Here is an 18,886-nt window from a genome sequence, read left to right on the forward strand (position 1 = left end):
ACGTGAAAAAAAGTTTCAGCATCCCCCAGTGTAGGGGTGGGGGGTGGTGTCCTCCGCGGGCTGCCCCCGGGCCCTGCGGCGCCGCGGCGGGATCCCGCAGGGGCAGCCCGGTGCCGCCAGCCCGGCGCTCCGGGGGCCGCCGGTGGGGGCCCGTGCCCAGTGCTGGCGGGGCTGCCCCGGCCCCCACCGCCTCCCCCAGGCGCCCCCCGAGCCCCGGTGACCGGTACCGCGGACCCACCGCCGGCCTGGCCGCGCCGCGGGGCTGCCGTGCCCGCCCCATGCCCCGAGGCGGGCGGCGGTTTCCGCGCGGTGCTGCGCGCCCCGGCGTTACCGTGCCTCCGCGCTGTTTTACAGGTACAGTGAAGTTTTAAGTATGCCTAATTAACATAAAACAACTCACATCAGCCCATTCGCATTTTCTTTTTATTACAGAGAACAATCGAGAAATTAGTTTTCATACAGGTAAAAATTCAATCAAGTTTCAAAAAACAGGACCATTTTCTGTGAAGCTTGTACTAGTGAAATTGCAACACTGAAACTACATTTATTACTGTAAGAGAAGTTAGGACCAGTACTTGTGAAACAGTACATAAATGCCCAGGGAAACTAAAGTGAACCCATGAAAATACAAATTCTTTAATAAAAATGAGTAAAGCAGTCATCAGCAGAGAAATCGCTCTTTTACCAAAATGGTAATCTTATTTGGCAGGAGTATTCCTTCCTCTTGTTCCATCAAGGCTAATCTTCTGGAAAACAACAACTGCGTCGACAACACAGAGAACAAACAATACAAGACCAAACACCTATAGAAATAACGATAATGTTAGTTTCCCCACAGGATCTCTGGCTGTTGCTGTAGTGACTGTACTATTCCCCAAAGCAGCAGTAATCTCATCCTCCTAACTTGGTTCTGGCCTTCCAAATATATTCGTGATTTGAGACAGCTGATAAACATCCTTATTTAAATCCCATCAGGCTTTCACAGGAGCTGCCTACACTCTGGCTTTGTTTGAAGTTTGTGTGAAGCCTTGGAGATGAAGCATTCTCCTTGAAAGCTAAGCTAATACTGCATTACGCCAGACAATGCTTTTATCCTAAATGAAAACCCTTCTGTCTCTTTAAGGGTTGCCTAATTAATGGTGTTGGCTCAGACAAAAGCCAACATTTGTAGAAACAAGCCTAGCAGGAAGAGCTCCTCTCCTCTGAAGCGCTGAACGGGGAACATACACCAAATTGAAGAAAATGCACACAAGTATTTAAAAAATGTACAACTTCAGGCAGGCAGCTGGAAAAAATGTGTTTGCAGAACAGGCGCTGAGTTTACTTGCTTGGCTCTTGCCCTTCAGCCCCATCCCACATGCACACAAAGATTTTTTAGGCAAGCAGGTTTTAAAACACAATTACCTGATCAGTGAGAGTAATGCTAAGGCAAGCTTTTTCAGGAGAGCACAGCTGAAGGCACTTTGTGCCCTGGTAGCACAGGCCTTGGGGCAATGCTGTTTGCTGAAGGTCTCACTCGTTCTGCCCAAACTTGTTTTCCAAGCGACCTGCTTTGTCTCCTGCTTCCAACTTAAATTTAATTTGTATTAACTTCACAAAGGAGAATATAAATCATATTCTGGCATAGCCAGTCACTATCGGAAAGTACCCTTTTCACTTAGGATGCTGTTGCCAGTGCAGACGCCAGCTTTCCATCTCATCATCTCTGAAGCCCGTTTCGAAAAACTCCCATGGCAGGTTGTGCATTGCCACATTTTAGCTTATCTTGTACTTCAGGAGGCTTACATACTTTCAAAACTGAGAGGTTTTCCCCCGCTTATTGCAGTTGCTTAAACCATTAAACTGGTTTGATCTTAAGTACACAAACCCCTTACAATCGCAGTATGAAAAAGACCTTCTCAACTACCCTAATTCCTCAGTTTGTCAGAAAAAAACACTATAAGCACCAGGAGGGAGGTACCAGCATGTCCGTTAAGAATTGCAAACTGTTTTTAGCAGGATTGTAGACACTTCTTCTTAAGTCGTGTACCCAAACTGGGTAGTCCTAAAAGAGCTACAGATTCTCCCAGCAAGGATGTCAAGCTATGGAAGCAAACACTGGTTACTCAAATTAGTTAAGACTCCAGGAGTTTGCAGTGCTTGCACTTCTCTGTAGTAATTACTAAGTCTAGTAATATCTTTACATTCTAGTGATTTAAGGATTGGTTTTTAAGTGAGAGACACTGAATGTGTATTTGCTTTCGTTTTCAACTGCTGAGTACGTTCTTCCATGAGAGTTATTTCCATGGCCTTACCACAATGTAAGTACACCCAGAGATTCGAATCCGCGTCTGCTCCCAGAACTGACATTCGTAATAACGTTCCTACTTACTCCTCCAGCCAGCGTCCCATTGTTGCTCTTGATGATCACTGCAAACAAGCACACGACGAGGAGGAACAAGGCGGCAACCACCGAGTTGAAAACGTCCTGCAACAGCCAGTGGAAGCAAAGTATTTATGCTGAAACACACGCCCGAAGAACGCGACTTGCTTTTGGTACCGCATGAATCACTAAAAAAGGCTGGCTTCCCATGAACACACATGTACGCTGACACCCGCATGCAACGGGCGCTGGCACCCAGCGGGTTGGTGTCGGAAAGCACGTTTGTGATAAAACGGGTAAGTTTTGCCTTTTTGTTTTTGCCGTCACATTCACGCCGCCTGGCTACGCCCGGCAGGCGGGGGCTGGGGGCGAGCGGCGGGCCCGGTGCCGCTGGAGGGCCGGGCGCGCTGCGCGGGGCGGGAGCGGCCCCCACTGGGTGCCCGTTACCGGCGGGGCCGCCTGTGCCCGGAGCCCGGGGCAGGGGCGCGGCGGGCGGTACTCACAGCCAGTGCCCAGCGCAGCCCGCCCAGCCGCCGGTCCAGCCGCAGCCAGTACAGCAGGAAGAAGAGCGCCGCGATGACCGCCTCGGCCAGGGCCAGCGCGCCGTAGGCGCCGGGCGAGCGGGAGCCCACGAAGCAGCAGAAGGCCACGGCCGCCAGCAGCTGCGGGGACGGGGGCGGCACGGCGGTCAGCAACGCCCGCGGCGGAGCCCCCCCGGCCGCCCCCGCCCCGCTCCCCCCGGCCTACCGCGCGGGCCAGCTTCAGGGCGCCCCGCGGGGAGCGCGGAAAGGCGCCGTCCATCGCCACCGCCATGGCGCCCGGCCTCCCCCGGCGCCGGAAGTGAAGCGGAAGTGCGGCGGAAGTGAGGGCCCGGGCCGGGGCCCGGGCCGGTGCCGGGGGGCGGGCGGCGGGGATGGGCCATGTGGCGGCTGGGTGCGGCCTGGGCGCGGCCCGCGGCGCTGCGCGGGGCCCGGGGCCGGCGGGGAGCGGGGAGCGGCGCGGCCGGGGCCGCCTGCGCGGGAGGAGCGACCGTGGGCCCAGCGGCACTGCGGGCCCGGCCCGGCCCCGGCGGCGGCTGTGAGTGCGCGGGACGGGCGGGCCCCCCCTCCCCTGCCGGGCCCCCCCTCCCCTGCCGGGCCCCGCGGGCCTCCCCTGCCGAGCCCCGCGGGCCCCCCCTCCCCTGCCGAGCCCCCCCTCCCCTGCCGGGCCCCCCCTCCCCTGCCGGGCCCCGCGGGCCCGGGCCGGTAGCGCTGGGGGCCGGGCTGCCCTGCGGGCGTGCCGCCTTGTGGGCCCAGCAAGCCCGGCGGCGCTTGCGGAAGCTTTATATATATAAATACGTGCAGAGAGAGGCCGGTGTGAGGCGTAGGGCAGCGGAGTGCTTGCCGTGGCCGTGCCCAGCCGGCCCCGCACCAGGCCCCGCGGGCAGCGGGCTCTCGCCAGCCCCGGCCCGGCCGCGGTTGATCGCTGCCGGTGGAAGCTGACGGGCGCGGTGGGCGCAGCGGCACCTGCGGAAGGGCGCGGGCACCCGCCGCTGGGCTCTTGGCGGGGCGGGGGACGGTGCAGAACTTCGGCTAAAAGTGCGGCCGTGTGCGGTGCCCGCTGCGTGGCCCAGTGTTACCCACACCTGGGGGATCGCTGGTTTTGCAAATGTCGTTATTAAGCAACAGAGAACCTAAAGGTGTCACGGAGGGGCTGGCGTTGAGACGCGGTGTAACTAGAAGTTAGGAAGCCCTCCTTCCCGCTTGTAACTGCTGTTTGTTTCCGTTCTAGATAAACATCTGATAAAAGGAGATGATAGGAAGACAGTTGTAAGTATTTGCATTTTGTTCAGTAAAATATGTAGAACGTGCAGCCTCTTATTTTGTTGCAATCTGAGCCTATGTGCTGGCGTCCATGGGGCACGGTTGCTGCGCTGCAGTGGGGCCTCCGTCATGGGGTCTCACCGCGCGAGCCCACGCTCACCCGCCGCTCTGAATCGCGGTAAGGTCCTGAGGGGTTTGTGCAAATGCATGGTATGGCGTGGGGACAGGTGTCCGTTTGGGGTCAGTTGCATCTGTAGCGTTGCAGTTGCCCTATACAACCCTGCCTGTGAAGCTTGAGGTTTTTTTTGTGTTTGGAATCTCATTACTTTAAACTAAAAATTATTTAAGACAGCTGAAAAAACATAATCTTAGTTTATTTTAATAGTGCAGGTTTCTGAAAATGTAATGAATCATAAGCTATCTGTTTATGGATAGCAAAGTTATTACTTCAGCTGGCGTTTATTTTAAGTTGAAAGTTCAGCTGTAGCCTCTGCGGTGAGCTGTGGCAGATGGTGTGGGGAGCAGCAGCCCAGAAGGTGACCCTCTGAAATTCCGGGGAGCCGTGGGAAGGGGGTGACAAGCTGGGAGCAGGGGCAGCAGCTGGGGTCCCAGAAGGTAAAGGCTGCCCCAGGCCGGGTGGAGAGACATTTGGTACCTGTGTGTCAGGGAGAGAAAGTGCGGTGGTCTGCGGGGAGTCACAGAATCCAAACCGATCCCTGATGTCTTCCTACAAAATAATGTTTTTATATTCTAAGGAAATAGTATGCTTGATATGGGAAGAGTATATTTTTTATGCATGCTGTTTACAACTATGTGATAGCACGGTTTTTAAAGGTGATGCTGTTTTTCATCAGATATGCATTGAAGGGAACATTGCAAGTGGAAAAACAACATGCCTGGATTATTTTGCACAGACTAGCACCATTGAGGTACTCGATATACATTTCTTTTACATTTTTTCATCTACATCGTTAAGCCATTGCTCATCTTGTGTGCCCCAGGGGTGCACCTCCCCCTCCCCCAACTCTTTACCTTCAAATTGAAGAAGAGGAATTTAGATGATGTGTAATACAGTACTAGATGCCAAAATATCAGAAAAAACTGTAAAGTAACAGCAGCCCACATGGCTTGGGCATGTTTGGGCATGCTTGTTTGCTGTTTCATGTCACTTAAATCTTAGATGTGTCTTGTAATATGCAGAGTAAAGACAAAGCAGTAATCATGTAAAAATACTGATGTCATGTAACTGAGAGCCCAGTAAATGGATGGCTTTTTTTAAAAAATGAAAAATCTGTTAAGAGTGGTTTCTGGAGATTTCTTAGACTGGAATGATATTTAATTTCATATTGGTTAGAACAAGATAAGGGGAAGGTCAGGCTTGCTGTATGTTAAACAAAATCAAGATCAAACTTCAGTGAGCAGTTGCTTTTGTGTGCACCAGATAGTAATACTTTTATAGTTGTAGACTTGTAAGGTCAAATTAATTATTTTGAGTATAAAACATGTTTAACATGGAGTCATTCTTTTTACCAAGGTTTTGACAGAACCTGTCACTAAGTGGAGGAATGTTCATGGTCACAATATCCTGGTAAGTGGCAGAAATTATTTCTGCAATTGCAATCACTGTTCTTTTAGAAAGACATGCACAAGGACTTCTCACTGATCAGCAAAACTGTTACAAAAGGTGTGGTCATAATCTCATACAGCAAAAAATAAAGCTCTATGATGCAAAAGATCTTTTACTGTGATTAAGACATGCGTATAGTAGAAACATTGCATATCAGATGTGGTTTTGACAAGGACTGGGTCTTTTATTTGGTGTGAGCTAGAAGAAATTCTCAGGAAGGTAAGCCCTGAGTGTGACAGATGTTTCTAAATCTGCTTATGCCTGTTTCAAAGAAGGGAAGAACACCGCTCAGAAAGTGAGGGCTGGATCTGATCGGTTAGTATTGTTTGACTGCTGAAGATAAGGAAAATTCAGTCCTGTGAGGTGTGGACAGCTTCTCTTGTTTTTTGGGCAGTCATTGTTTCTTGGAACCCTTTCCCACGAGTATGTCACTTTGTCACAGCTGTGCTTGCAGACAGCAGTCAGGGTGCTTGCCTACATCTGCAGATAGGCTTTTGCTGGGGTGGTTGGAGTGGTTTCTGATGCCAGTCTTCCCTGCTTGTATGATCAGCTCCATAGCAAAAATCGTATTGCGGGCTAAGATGTGTATCTACGCTCAAGCTCGCGTGGAACTTGAGTCAGCACAGTGGTGTGGATACACCCCAAACCACACGTGCCCAAACGTGTGTTTGATACCATCACTGCTAGCGCAGATCCTCTGAAAAAGTAAATTCTCCCTACTAGGAGTTGCTGATGCTTTACTTTTTTCTTATTAGTAGAGGGGTGGGGCATGCTGGCTGTGTCTCACATCGTCACAGCATTCTGTGCACTTCAGAACACTTTCTCATTCTGATCTTGGGCAGGGAGAAAAAGAGGAGGTCAGGTCTGTGGACTGAAGCCATGCTGCTGACTTAAAGCTTGTCACCTCAGCAAACAGACACTGAATGATGTTTTATTCCGAGTCAGATATTTTCTCTGCTCTGCAGGATAGACTGTTGCTTGTAAATATATGTGTGTGTGTAACTGCAGCAATCGGATTAGAGTAGAAAATCTGACAACTGCTTGGAGGATCCTTTGGGAAGAACAGTTGTCTGTGTTAAAAGACAGATTTTCTGAGGCCCAGACCATACTTACTGGAACCATATATGCGTTTCTGTATGGACTGGTTATATGTCAGCGCACAATAGTAGAGTAGCAGAAAGTATTTTTTAATTAGTAAACATATTTGAACTGTCTTAAATGAGCTGTGCCTTGGTCCTGACCGTTCCAGGTAACTAATTTCTGTTGACTTCAGCGAGCGTTCCACGTGCCCTACTTAGTGACTCTATGGACCAGGACTGTAATTCTTCTGTGCATTGTGGAGAGCAAATGATCACTTAATTCTTGTCAGACCTGCTGTCAGCCGTTTTAGTGCACTTTGTTTAGAAATTCTGTTGTTGTGCTAAAGCTTACTAAATACCCAACTTCACTTTTTTTTGCTGTTTGACCTAATGAAAACATCTTTTTCTCTTGCTTCCATCTCTGACCCCAGGGCTTAATGTACCAAGATGCATCAAGATGGGGGATAACGTTACAGACCTACATACAGCTTACCATGCTGGAGCAGCATACCAGACCAATGGTAAATGAATATATTTTTAATTTTTAAAAAATTAGATGCTGTTATGAGTAATGAATCTTTTAAACCTTGTATCCAAAAGTTAAGATGCTGTTTGCGGGGTTTTTTTTTGGTTTGGGGTTTTTTTTGTTTCTGCAGTGGATTTGATTTTTTATGGTGCAAAGATGCTGTTGATATGCTCAGCATGGTGCCCCAGGGGTGAAATATCTGACTCCTACCTGCTCAAACTTCTGCTTCCCCAAACTACTACTGCTTTTCTTGTACCACCCTTACGAGCTAGACTTGCCATCATCACACGTCAGTGACTTGGATGTAATTAGCGTCTATATAAATTTAGCTATTTCAAATCTTTGGCAACTATCAAGTAATTTTGAAGGTCATGTTAGTATTCGTTCTACTGCTTCATGCTGTCTAGCATAAATTTAGCTATTGCTTCTTGTGTTTAGCCAAAATACTTGCGTTAAAATTTTCTGTTGTTCTTTCTTTAGATTCTTTCTTTTCTATTAGATTCTTTCTATTCTTTTTTCCCTGTATTACTTCACATACACTACCTTTTAACAAGACCTCTTCGTTTCTCTTTCCTTCAAACACCTTAAATTACTTCCTATGCTAAATCTTCTATTCCCTGATTCCAAGACCTGATCTTAGGTGGCACGCTTGTATCTTGATTGCTCTTGCATTGTATTTTCTGAGCCTGTGTCAGGGCAGACTTTTGGGAGTACCACATATGATAGTGATACTGTGCATATAATTGTTAGCTTTTTGGAAGAGGTGTTTTTCCAAGACAATAGAGACTTCATCCTCTTGCAGAAAAAAATCATTCAAAAATTCGTGAGGATCATGCTGCATTTCAGGCTGGGCTTTGCTGTCCTTGCCATTTGAGCCTTGCTGGAGCAATTGTTGCTTCTGTGGTCATTAACATGCATAATGAATACCTGGTTGGAAAGAGCTCTACCAGGATTGCCTTGTTCTGCAGGGGCCAGATTGCGTCAAGAGAATCTCTCTTCTCCAAAATGAGGTGCTGTTTGAGCACATGCACGTCTGGCTAAGGCTGGTGCTTTGTAGGTCGTAATTACTTTTTTTTTTAAAAGTGCTGTTTTCTTGTTACAGTTTTTCTGATGTTAGACCTGTGCTGTTGATGCAGTAACACCTGAAGGTGGCAATAGTTCCTGTAGCTCTGCAAATCCTAAGTGGATTGCTGCATTTTTGTGCCCCTAGTTAACTTCAGCTGCTCAGCGGAATGCTTCTGCAGTTACTTTTGAAACCTGTGTATGAGTAACAAATTAGTTCTGTAGGCCTTTAATAACGTGGTGACCATAAGCAAGATTAGGAATACTTGCTTTTTGTGGTTCCCACCCTTCCAGTAAGTTTATCACAACAATACTCAGTTCTTCCAGATCTTAAATATTTCATAATGTAAAGGACATGGTATACAATATGAGCTTGAAAAGAGGCAAACAGGCTGAAAAATGTAGATTGTCTTTTGTAGGTTTCCCCCATAAGAATGATGGAGCGATCAATTCACAGTGCAAAATACATTTTTGTGGAAAATTTGTATCGAAGGTATGGTATATGGTTTTTTACTTTCTTGGCTTCATTAGATTAAAAAATATATCTAATTGATTGATGATTTCTTTGTTAATTTGAATCTAAGTGGTCTGTGAAGTCTGTCAGTTCTGTGTTGGAGTGGCAGTGTATTTTTATGGGACGTGCCACCCACTGGTAGTATAAAACCTGTAGGACAATGGGCCAGGTGAGAGCCTGTTTCAGAAGTGCTCGTGTGTATTTAGAACATCTTATTATTTAGAACACCATTTACTGAATTTATCTGCTCTCCAGCTGAATACAAAAGTTGTGCTTGAATCAAAGCAAACATGTACTGAACAGGTGAAGAACCAGGAGGATATAAAGATTAACGCTGTAGGAGGGAGAGAACTAGATAGCATTACCCAACCTAGCATCCAGGATTGGCTTTTCTTGCAAGCAGGAACTTGAGTTCACATGCTGTTGCTCAGAAACAGGATTCGTAGGATCAAAATAGACTTTAAACCTTGGCAGGCTAGTGAGTAAGGAAAGAACAAGAGCTGTTTGTCTCTAAATGTCACTTTCTGAATCAGGTCCCCACCCCAAGGTGTGCTTGGGCCAGAGGAAGAGCAGTTGGGCCGAACACAAGTTATTTGACTCTGGAGCATAAGACTGTGGCCTGGAATAGGAAAAGCATTTATTACCTGGCCGATGTATAACTTGCCCATCTCATACTAACTAAAATAGGGCAGTAACCTGTACTGATTTTTTTGTGTGTTTATTTTTGGTGGTTTTTTTTTTTGTTTCGAATGCTGAGCTTCTGCTGAGAAGTGTATACAACAGATTGTGTTTTCAATGGATTTTTCAGTGATCTTAAGGGACAAAACCAGTTTCTTCCCCCTGTCTGCAGGGAGAATGGCTGCATGCCACGAGATGGCATCCGTGCTACATCAGCTGCTAGCCTGTCACTGGAACTGCTTTGAAAGTTGAGAGAGACAGAGTAAGATGCGAGGCAAACAGAAAAAGACATTATTTATCCCAGTCTGTATACAATGGAAACGTACTGGAATGTGTCTTGTTTTTAATTACTTTTTTCTTTTCATTGTAGACAAAGTGCTTTTGCTACAAAGGCTGAGAACTTTGTTGCTATAAGACTAAGTCTGCTTGTGTCAACTCTATGTATTAATTCTGTAATAACATTTTTAAGGATATCTAAGATGTTTCGTGGCCTCAGCCCTTTTTAATATTGGACAGAAGGCATTTGCTGTGTTCTGTTACAGCAAGCTAAAAGCCAGCTGATGCTACCAATAGCAAACCAAGATAGAAGGTGTGTAAAAGGATTATAAATAAAACAAGGAAAGATTTGGGATACATGAATATAGCCATTTGGAGTCACATTAACAAAATAAGTAAAGCTGTCCTTCCTCCCTCATATCCTGTGTCCAGTGGTGGCTAAAAGTACCTGAAAAGAGTGTCAGAACGGGGTAAGCATTTATGATAATTTCTGAGAACATCCAGTAACTTAGTTTAGGGAATTCCTTACTCAGCAGTGTTTTTTCTGTATTTAGTAACCCACAGGGAATTTCTTTTCCATGAACCTGTCTGGTTTTCCGCTAAGCTTGTGTAAACCTTTAGTTTCCAGGACATCCCATGGCAAGCAGTTCTATAGCTTTGCTCCGTGTAGTTTGATCACCACCCTATTCCGTGTGTTGTAGTTCTTTAAAGATCATCTAGACTTGTCTCAAAAATGAATGCTTACTTCTGTGTAGAGGAAGGAGAACTGCGTATAAGAAAAGACAGGATGATTATTGGAGTATGGAAATAGTAGTAACAGTGGAAATGAAGTCCGTTTCAGAGTTCTGAAAGCACGTGAATTCTCACAGTGGGAGAAAGTGCTGTAACATAGAGGCAGTACCCCTGTGACTTTACTGCAGAGCCTGTTATTAGGGGGTAGGGAAAGTCATCTTAGTAACCGCAGGCACAGCTTCAGGACAAATGATGAAAGAAAGTAATTAAAGCTTTGAACAAAAATGTAAAGTCAGCGACCAACAACACATCATGTTAGACTAGTCTAGTAATTGTGTTTTGTAATGTTCCACCCCGCCCTCCCCGGCCCCCTTGAACAAAGGCATTCTGCATCGATCTGAAGTCATGTATTTATCAAGCAGGTTTTGGGAGACTTTTGTGCATGATGGTTCATAAGTGCAGAAGCTGGTGGTGTAATGTGATAGCAAATCTCGTTGAAGGGAGATATTGACAGGGCATGTGTCACGCTAGAAGGACGCTACTCGTGTTGGTTCAGCCTTTGGATTGATGCTTTGGTACAAAGGGTGAGAGTATGCTAATAAATTCCGTCATTCCATTGAACTGACGACAGTTCAACTGTAAGATGAAAGATTGTAAGTTGAAAAGCAGAAATATATCTTTTACAATATTTATAGATCAATAAAAATTGATTGCAAAGTAACACTAGTTTTGCGTAGCCCAGAGAAGAGTGAGTGACTCTTGGAAGTATCTGGCAAAGGGCTTCCAGGAGGGAGATGGAAATATTGGTGCTTTTGTACACAGCTTTTATGAGAGCTTTTTAAAATTACTTTTTACACTTCTAACTGCTTGTTCATGATCTGTGAAATAAAATTGAAACAGGCGTGAAGCTGAGATACTGGCACGATCAAAAGAATTGAAAGCCTGTTTAGAGAGACAAAACCAGCTTGACATATGTATAGGAAAGTTGGGAGAATACACTTGTCACCTATGGGCACACTGGGTGCAAACACAAAAAATAGGAGTTACTGAAGCTGGAAGACTGTAATAACAAAGGAATAATTAGATATAAAAAGGCTATGGATACATTAAGGGCTAAAAATTTGAAGATGGTGTCTTAGCCATCAGAGGAAGAAAGAGAATCTTTACACTTGATGCTTTTCTGTATCAGGATAATAGTGCCCTGTGGCAGTGGAAAGCCTTAGAACGATTGCTTCCCATGCAGTGTTTTTTTAAGTTCAACTGCTGCATGAAAATTTCAAAAATCATTCTGTAACTAAACCGACTTTGCAAAGGAAAATTCCTTTGTATCCTCTGGAAGCTTTTTCTTTCCTTGTTACTATTTCCTAGAAGGAATCTTCTGTCTCTGTCGGGGAGTGATCCTAATTCTTGTGTAGGTTAGTCAACATGCAGAAATCATGCAGAGAACACTGGTGAGGTTGTCCATTGTAGAAATTAAATTATGTCTGTTTGATGGAAGGTCTAGAAAACAAAACTGACCTGATACATCTCTAAATTTTGCTGAAATGTTACTAAAAAAACCTCCTCACGCTCAAGCTGTTCAACAGGTATGTTCAGCAAAGGGGTTGTTACATAGCTGTATGGAAGGCAGATTCCCATTAAAAGTATGTAAAAATGAAATAGAACTTTTAAAATTCAACGTAAGATTCAGACTGAATGGGGAAAGCATGCTACAAAGAGCAGAGCTTATTTTCTGCTTGCTTTTCTGTAAGAGAAGGTATTGCTTAGGGTCCCAGTCTTAAAGATTGAGAAGAATCACTTGTTACTTCTAGTCTAGACAAGCTCTTCTCCTTTAGGAGAACGATGAGTTGAAGCAAGGGATGAAGAGCTGTGGCAATATCAGGAATAGCAGCTCTTCTTTGACCCAGTGTTACTCAGTATTTGTGTTTTGGCTTTGCAGGCTTTTTCCCAGAGAGAGAAGTAAGAGTAAGATTTACGATGGTGAAGGAAGGCTTAAATTGTAAGCAATTGCTGTGAGTCTCCAGCATGCAGAGATATGCATGGGTGTCCAAGTTCTTACTGCGATTGCACGTCTGAGTTTAGCACTGAAAGGCACACTTATATGAGGTGTAAAACTGTAGAAGAATTTTAAATGTGCACGTGAGTATGCATGGTACGTTATAGGGTAAGCACTAGCAATTCACTTTGTGCCATTTGAATTTGTAGTTAGTTATTCATAGCTCGTTCCTGTGATGTTTAACTTTTGCAGTAAAAACTTACTTGGTAGGAGTCGAAAGTCTGCCAACTTTGGAAATGAAAACACCCTTCTGTACCTTTTTTGTTACTTGTAGCTTTATGGATCTTGAGCCTGACCCAGAATCCTCACAGGATGTTGGGAGAAATCCTTCACTGTGAGGGTGGTGAGACACTGGAAGAGGCTGCCCGGAGGAGCTGTGGATGCCCCATCCCTGGCAGTGTCCAAGGCCAGGCTGGATGGGGCTTTGAGCAATCTGCTCCAGTGGAAGGTGTCCCTGCCCGTGGTGGGGGGGCTGGAACTAGATGGTCTTTAAGGTCCCATCCAACCCAAACCATTCTGTGATTCTATGATTATGCAGGGGACTCCACTGGCAGAGGGAAGGCAAAAGCATGGTGACTGCAGGGCAGGTCAGTGCAGAATTGACCTGCACTTACCTGTCTTTTAGGGTAAGAATAGCGGGGCTTTTTCTTAATTCTAATTCCTTTTGATGATACGTCTTGGAGAAGAGTAGCAGAATTAGTATTTGGCTTATGTATATGCCTGCTGCCCAGAAACATACACGACTGATGTATTAGAAGAATAACAGTGAATTATCCCATGTTTTGGGTGCTTTGGGAGGCAAGATATTCAGCTGGATGGCAGATAAAGAAGGGAGGTAGTATGAATATGGGTTTTGCTTTCTTGCATACTTAGGTGGAAATATCTTTCTGGATTATCTTTACTGAGTTTTGCCAGTGATCAAAGCACGTTGCCAGAAGAATGGTTTAGAAATCTGTGGAATCTTTTTTGTTCAGCACTATTTAAAATGTTGCAACTGGTCTTAATCATTCAGGTGGAGAGGACAGGAGCCTCTCAATCCTATCTCTTTTTCGTGAATTTATCTTGCAGAGGCATTCAGGAAAGAGTGTGGAGTATGTGTTATTATTACCAGTTTTGAAGAAAGACTAATGTAAAACTAGTAATATTTTATATTTAGGGATATGGTAATAAGTGGAAATTTTGATACTAGTAAAAGCATAACATATGCTTCTTAATATGGGCTCTGTAGACATGAGTCTACATGAGTCGTTTTACATGAGTCGTTTGATATTTTATTATTCTTACTGAGATAACTTTGGGACAATTGTTTCTGATATTGTCTGTGCGCTCTGAATACAGAGTTCAAATTAAGCATATTGAATATTTCACTGCTCTTTCCACAAATATTTCTTGCAGTGGCAGTAAATTTTATTTACACGGTGTCATCATTTTTTCACTGCTCTTTACTATGGCTTCTGTAAGGAATTATCAGAGCTGCATAGTAAATCAAGCCTTTCTGGTGACACGCGCTGTAGTAGAGTCCAGATAGATGTGAAATGATTCTGATATAAAGAACTTGAGCAATAAATACCATTGACAGTAATTTGTTGTTACTGTATAAATGTCAACATGGTAATATTTTTCTTGTTAGTCACCAAGTAATTATTTCTTAACTGTAGTGGGAAAAATAATTAATGTTTGTAACTGTTAATAATAGGAACTTTGTGTTAGTGCTTATTTAACAAAAAGAAGAAAGATTTGGTCTTTCTGTTGTGTAAACAATGCTTTAGGAGGCCTTCAGTTTGGGCGGGCATAATATTGGTCTTGTTTTTATTTCACATATGCTGGAGTAAATTGGGAGTAATTCTAGTCGGGTAAAAAAAAAAAAAAGTTTATGATTGATCTGTGCATGCTTTTCAGTGAGTGGTAACTTTTATGTTTATTCAGCGGAAAAATGCCAGAGGTGGATTATGTTGTGCTGACTGAGTGGTTTGACTGGATCCAGAGCAACACTGATGTTTCTGTTGATTTGATAGGTAAAATTCTGATGGCATCTGGAGGGGCATGTTTGTGGGTGGGTTCCTTACTGGGAGAAAAAATGTTCCTTGGGTCATAAATAATCATATTATTCAATATAATAGTGGCTGCAATGTGTAGCATCAGACAGCATTAATTTGTGGATGGCTCATGGATTAACAGTAATGCCAAAGGGGAGGTTCAGTGGTGGTACCCAAGTCAGGATTCTTTCCTCCTATGGTTTGTGAACTAAATTTTTTCTTTGCTTTTAAAGCTGATCCTTGAACATAACTATTATAATTTTTGTCATGACAGTTTACCTGCAGACTTCTCCTGAAGTTTGTTATGAGAGGTTAAAGAGAAGATGCAGAGAAGAGGAAAAGATCATTCCTCTGGTAAGGAGTTCTTTCAATATCTGTGGTTACAATGAGCTTTAAAAACATAATTATTCCAGTCTAGAATACTAAAATCATATCCTGAGTGCATTGCCAAAATGTGGTCAGTTGTTTCCACTGCAAACTAAAAACTTCAATATTTGATTTTGATTTATTGTAAAAAAGTGATCTATCACGCACCCTGACTTTCCCAAGTGTTACGTTTTAGTAATCAGTGTACTGTAGCTGACTGTTTAGGTGCGGTATTAATCTACTGTTAATCCTTTCTAAAGTGTCAAAAAGCAATTGCCTTTATGCCCTTTAATGATAGAAAAGCACGCAGCATGCAGGTGCTGAAGATTTATGTGGGTGCTTTCTGTTGTCTGCTATTCCCAGGATGTTTATGTGTGAAAAGTTGTCTCTGCTTGTGTCTGAAAAGAAGCAACTTGTTGAAAATTGTTAGCGTGGGAATCTGCTTAAAAATTACCTGTAGCAATTGAATAACCTGTGTCAGTTGGCAGAATGGCCTTTCATTAAACAGGTTTTCTCCTAAAGAAAGCCTAACCAGAAATAAATGTAGTTTCGGAAACCATAGTGTATACTCCCAAGGTATCTCTAGTTTTGGGCAGTTCAGTAGAAGCAATTGACAGTTGAAGTTACATGCAAGGCAGTACATTTTGGGCCATGTGAAATTCTGCCTTGGAAAGTAAATCCTTGCTGTAATGGATTTGAAGAGACATTGTGTTACTTCACAGCTCCACCGAGGGGTGGGGAGGAGCAATTATGAATGACAAATTTTAAGTGGTCTCCATGAAAAAAACCCCTAATAACTGATGACAGGCACAAGTGCTTTTAGAGGAAAGTGAGTCAGAGTTAGGAGAAAGTGAACTGGGAATTTTAGGAAAATGTGTTGACACAGAAAGAGCATTCAATACATATTCTTTGCAGTCTTGCCCTTTTTGTCCTCCCTTCTCTTTGTTGTATTTTTCTCTGTAAAACCCCGTTACACCTATGGGAGAGAAACATGGTTCTTGGTCTTAAAAGGAGCTGAGAGCCCTGGGCTCCTGCAAGCCGTGTCTTTGAGGTTCTTCATGGAGTAAAACCTTATACTGGGAATTAATTTTTCTTAGAAACCTTCTGATGGTTTTTATTTTTGTTAGTGGAAGTACCTGATGCTGGCTTTTATATGTAGTTCTTGACTGCTTACCAAATGTATAAAAATTGCAATGTGTATTTCATCCCTGGGCATATGTGTTATTTGAACACCTCTTTTCTAGGAATATTTAGAAGCTATTCATCAGCTCTACGAAGAGTGGCTTATTAAACATACACTGTTTGAAGTTTCCTGCCCAGTGCTTGTGAGTATTATTTTAGTTATAACCAATTACGCATATGGAGGATTGCACTCTTCAAATACTAAGAGTGTTACTTAGTGGTAAGAGTAAATTTGCTTTTCTAATAACCTTTGGAGAATGAAAACCTCAGAAAAATGTTTACAGCTATCCATAATGCATAGCATAAAAGTCTGGTCTTGCATCTCTTTGGTGGAATTTGAGGGTCTGTTCACTGTGATTGTTTACAGGATAAGGCATGTCGCTTTTCCATGAATGCCAGATTCTGAACAGGAGGCTAACTGAACAGGTCTCTAGGAGTGTATCACTTTGGCTTCAGTGGTAGCCCTGTTCTATTTTGCTCAAAAGCAACCGTGTTTTATGGTGTCAGTCATTTCTAATGTTCATGTTCTTCTTTTCAAGGTTATCGGAGCTGACCATGACATGCAGAAAATGCTAGAAAAGTATGAAGAAAACCGGGACCAAATACTAAACCCATATAATATGCAACGCCATTTATAGAAGTCTGAGCTGTTTTATTTAAAAAAACATGTTTATTAAGTCTGGTTTGGGGGCAATTTTGGGTATCTTTAATATTTCTAGATATAATGGGTTTCGCTTTTGAATTATGTTGTGTAGAAAGTTGTGGACTTACTGCTATGAAACGTTGAGATACAAGTCGTAAACAGACTATAAGCCAACTCCCTTTCATGTTTTCAGGTTCTCCATCAGCTTTACTGTGTCAATTCTATTCAGCTAAACTGCGGCTATTTCTCCCATTTCCCACTTCACTGCTGCTTTTCTATAAGTAACCCAAGTTTCTTCCTTTTTTCCCCCCAAATTTCCCTATTTTTGTCATTTGAAAGAAAGAGTTCCATACAAGAGGTGGGGTGTCCTTTTTTATTATTAGAGGAAGCAAGTGAAGTGCATTAAGTTGAAGTAGCTTTGTTAAAACAGGTCTTACCAGGTTGAAATAGGAGGTCTTGCTCTAATCCTGCCTACACTAGTACAATTTCATTGAATTCACTAAGTTTCTTCTGCTTTACATGACATCACAATACAGCTCTAGTTTTGAAGATAAATGCACTAGTATACTCCCACCAAATTCAGTGGCAAAAAGAGTAACAGTTTTCAGAAGTGATCGCAGGACGGCTCTGAGGCTTTTTTTTTTTAAGCCCCATTTTTAAAAGGGCTTATTTCTCTCTGGTGTTCATGAAATCACTAGCCTTGCTACGGCCGAGTTGAGGACTAGTAAAAACACAGGGTACACAGAACTGTATTTGTTGTTCCTTTTAAATGGTTATAAAAAATTCTAGAATCGATTGATTTCTTAACTGTTTTGGATTCTTCTTTCGTACCTTTTTTTTTATAAAGAAAAATGCAGATGGTCTTTGGGTTTATATCTTGGATCAGTTTATTGTGACTTACAGGTACTTGAGGAGTATAGATTACATTCTTGCACTTGTTTAAGCTGAAGTGTTGAGTTGCCCTTAATTTCTGCTTTACCCTCCGAGTGTTGTCTTCAGGATAATCCTTTTAATGCAGCAGTTCTGACGGTTTTCATGTTACTTTTGCTGTTCAATTTGAAAGGAATGATTCCTGAAGTACAGTATACAATTTTTTTTTTCCACAGTAGTTTTGGTTGGTTTAACTAGAGCAAGCAAGGTTAACAGTGCTTTAAAACACAATTCTATTAATATAGAGCATCTGTCATAGCAATGTAGGGAACACTTCTAAAAATGGCTAACGTCCAAGGCTTCAGTTAGTATTGATCACTTATTACAGACATTTGTCTGTAACTTGTTGGAGAATATAAATTTTCAGTTACTTGGCTTTTCCGTGTTCCACCTGATTTTGGACAATATCAGATGACATTCGTTTTGGAGATTGCTTCACTGCTTTTATTTTGTAGTTTAGCGGTAGTTGGTTTTGTGCCTAAAAACTGTAGTATTGAAATGACTGCACTGTTTTCCAAATCAGGAAATGCAGTTAATTTCTTGCTATTTCCATCTGGTGGGATTTCCCCCCCTCCCCGGCCAAATCAGTACAACTTAATAATGATCAATGAGTGCACTGGCAGAGCATTTCCTAGTGAAGTACTAAATTAGCACACCAAAGCTTGTGAACCCAGTATTGGCATTCTATTGTTCTGTTGTAAATCTTTAGAATTCTAGCTAAAAAATGAGATTTTTGCATGTTAAGTAATTATCTTTCTTACTGAAGCGTATTTGTAGGGGGATAGTAGTCATTCTTGAAACCTTCTGTTAAACTTGCAAATTTTTTTCTTCTGGAAGAGACCAAAAGAACTATTCCTTTGGAAATAGTTCTATACATTTGAAGTTCGGTCATCTGCAGTTTGTTCTTAATACTAACTTCATTATGGGTTGTAGAAGCAAAGGATATATATTTTGCACACAGTCCAGAAAATATCACTGAATTGTTTTGTACAGAGAATCTTACAGTACAAAGACT

The 18,886-nt window shown here is 43.2% G+C and overlaps 2 protein-coding genes across 4 annotated transcripts; one reads left to right on the top strand and one right to left on the bottom strand.

Annotated features, from left to right (window-relative positions):
- Window positions 1-405: 405 nt before the first annotated feature.
- On the bottom strand, window positions 406-3,239 carry CKLF (chemokine like factor). The gene is made up of 4 exons (XM_055726432.1): window positions 3,110-3,239; window positions 2,866-3,024; window positions 2,372-2,467; window positions 406-803 (listed from the first exon to the last, which is right to left on the bottom strand). Exons 1-4 carry the CDS (start codon window positions 3,173-3,175, stop codon window positions 699-701), a joined length of 426 nt encoding a protein of 141 aa, XP_055582407.1. The 5' UTR covers window positions 3,176-3,239; the 3' UTR covers window positions 406-698.
- Window positions 2,466-17,814, top strand: TK2 (thymidine kinase 2). 3 transcript variants are annotated; one of them, XM_055726427.1, is made up of 10 exons: window positions 2,466-2,658; window positions 4,133-4,170; window positions 5,019-5,093; window positions 5,699-5,752; window positions 7,302-7,391; window positions 8,878-8,951; window positions 14,641-14,729; window positions 15,025-15,104; window positions 16,361-16,441; window positions 16,838-17,814. In XM_055726427.1, exons 5-10 carry the CDS (start codon window positions 7,308-7,310, stop codon window positions 16,934-16,936), a joined length of 507 nt encoding a protein of 168 aa, XP_055582402.1. In that variant the 5' UTR covers window positions 2,466-2,658; window positions 4,133-4,170; window positions 5,019-5,093; window positions 5,699-5,752; window positions 7,302-7,307; the 3' UTR covers window positions 16,937-17,814. The 3 variants fall into 3 exon arrangements, with proteins under 3 accessions (XP_055582402.1, XP_055582401.1, XP_027670967.1); XM_055726426.1 differs by lacking the exon at window positions 2,466-2,658 and adding an exon at window positions 3,259-3,439; XM_027815166.2 differs by lacking the exon at window positions 2,466-2,658 and adding an exon at window positions 3,595-4,040.
- Window positions 17,815-18,886: the final 1,072 nt, after the last annotated feature.

This window comes from Falco cherrug, chromosome 14, assembly GCF_023634085.1.
Source record: "Falco cherrug isolate bFalChe1 chromosome 14, bFalChe1.pri, whole genome shotgun sequence".
Classification (NCBI taxonomy): Eukaryota; Metazoa; Chordata; class Aves; order Falconiformes; family Falconidae; genus Falco; species Falco cherrug.

Excerpts from the sequence above, each read along its gene's own strand:
- CKLF (XM_055726432.1), bottom strand. The coding sequence starts at position 3,175 with ATGGCGGTGGCGATGGACGGCGCCTTTCCGCGCTCCCCGCGGGGCGCC. Across the intron at positions 3,025-3,109 it reads CCCTGAAGCTGGCCCGCGCG|CTGCTGGCGGCCGTGGCCTT; the intron begins GTAGGCCGGGGG and ends CCGTCCCCGCAG. Across the intron at positions 2,468-2,865 it reads GGCTGCGCTGGGCACTGGCT|GACGTTTTCAACTCGGTGGT; the intron begins GTGAGTACCGCC and ends TGGCTGTTGCAG.
- TK2 (XM_055726426.1), top strand. The coding sequence starts at position 3,283 with ATGTGGCGGCTGGGTGCGGCCTGGGCGCGGCCCGCGGCGCTGCGCGGG. Across the intron at positions 3,440-4,132 it reads GCCCGGCCCCGGCGGCGGCT|ATAAACATCTGATAAAAGGA; the intron begins GTGAGTGCGCGG and ends TTTCCGTTCTAG. Across the intron at positions 4,171-5,018 it reads GAGATGATAGGAAGACAGTT|ATATGCATTGAAGGGAACAT; the intron begins GTAAGTATTTGC and ends GTTTTTCATCAG.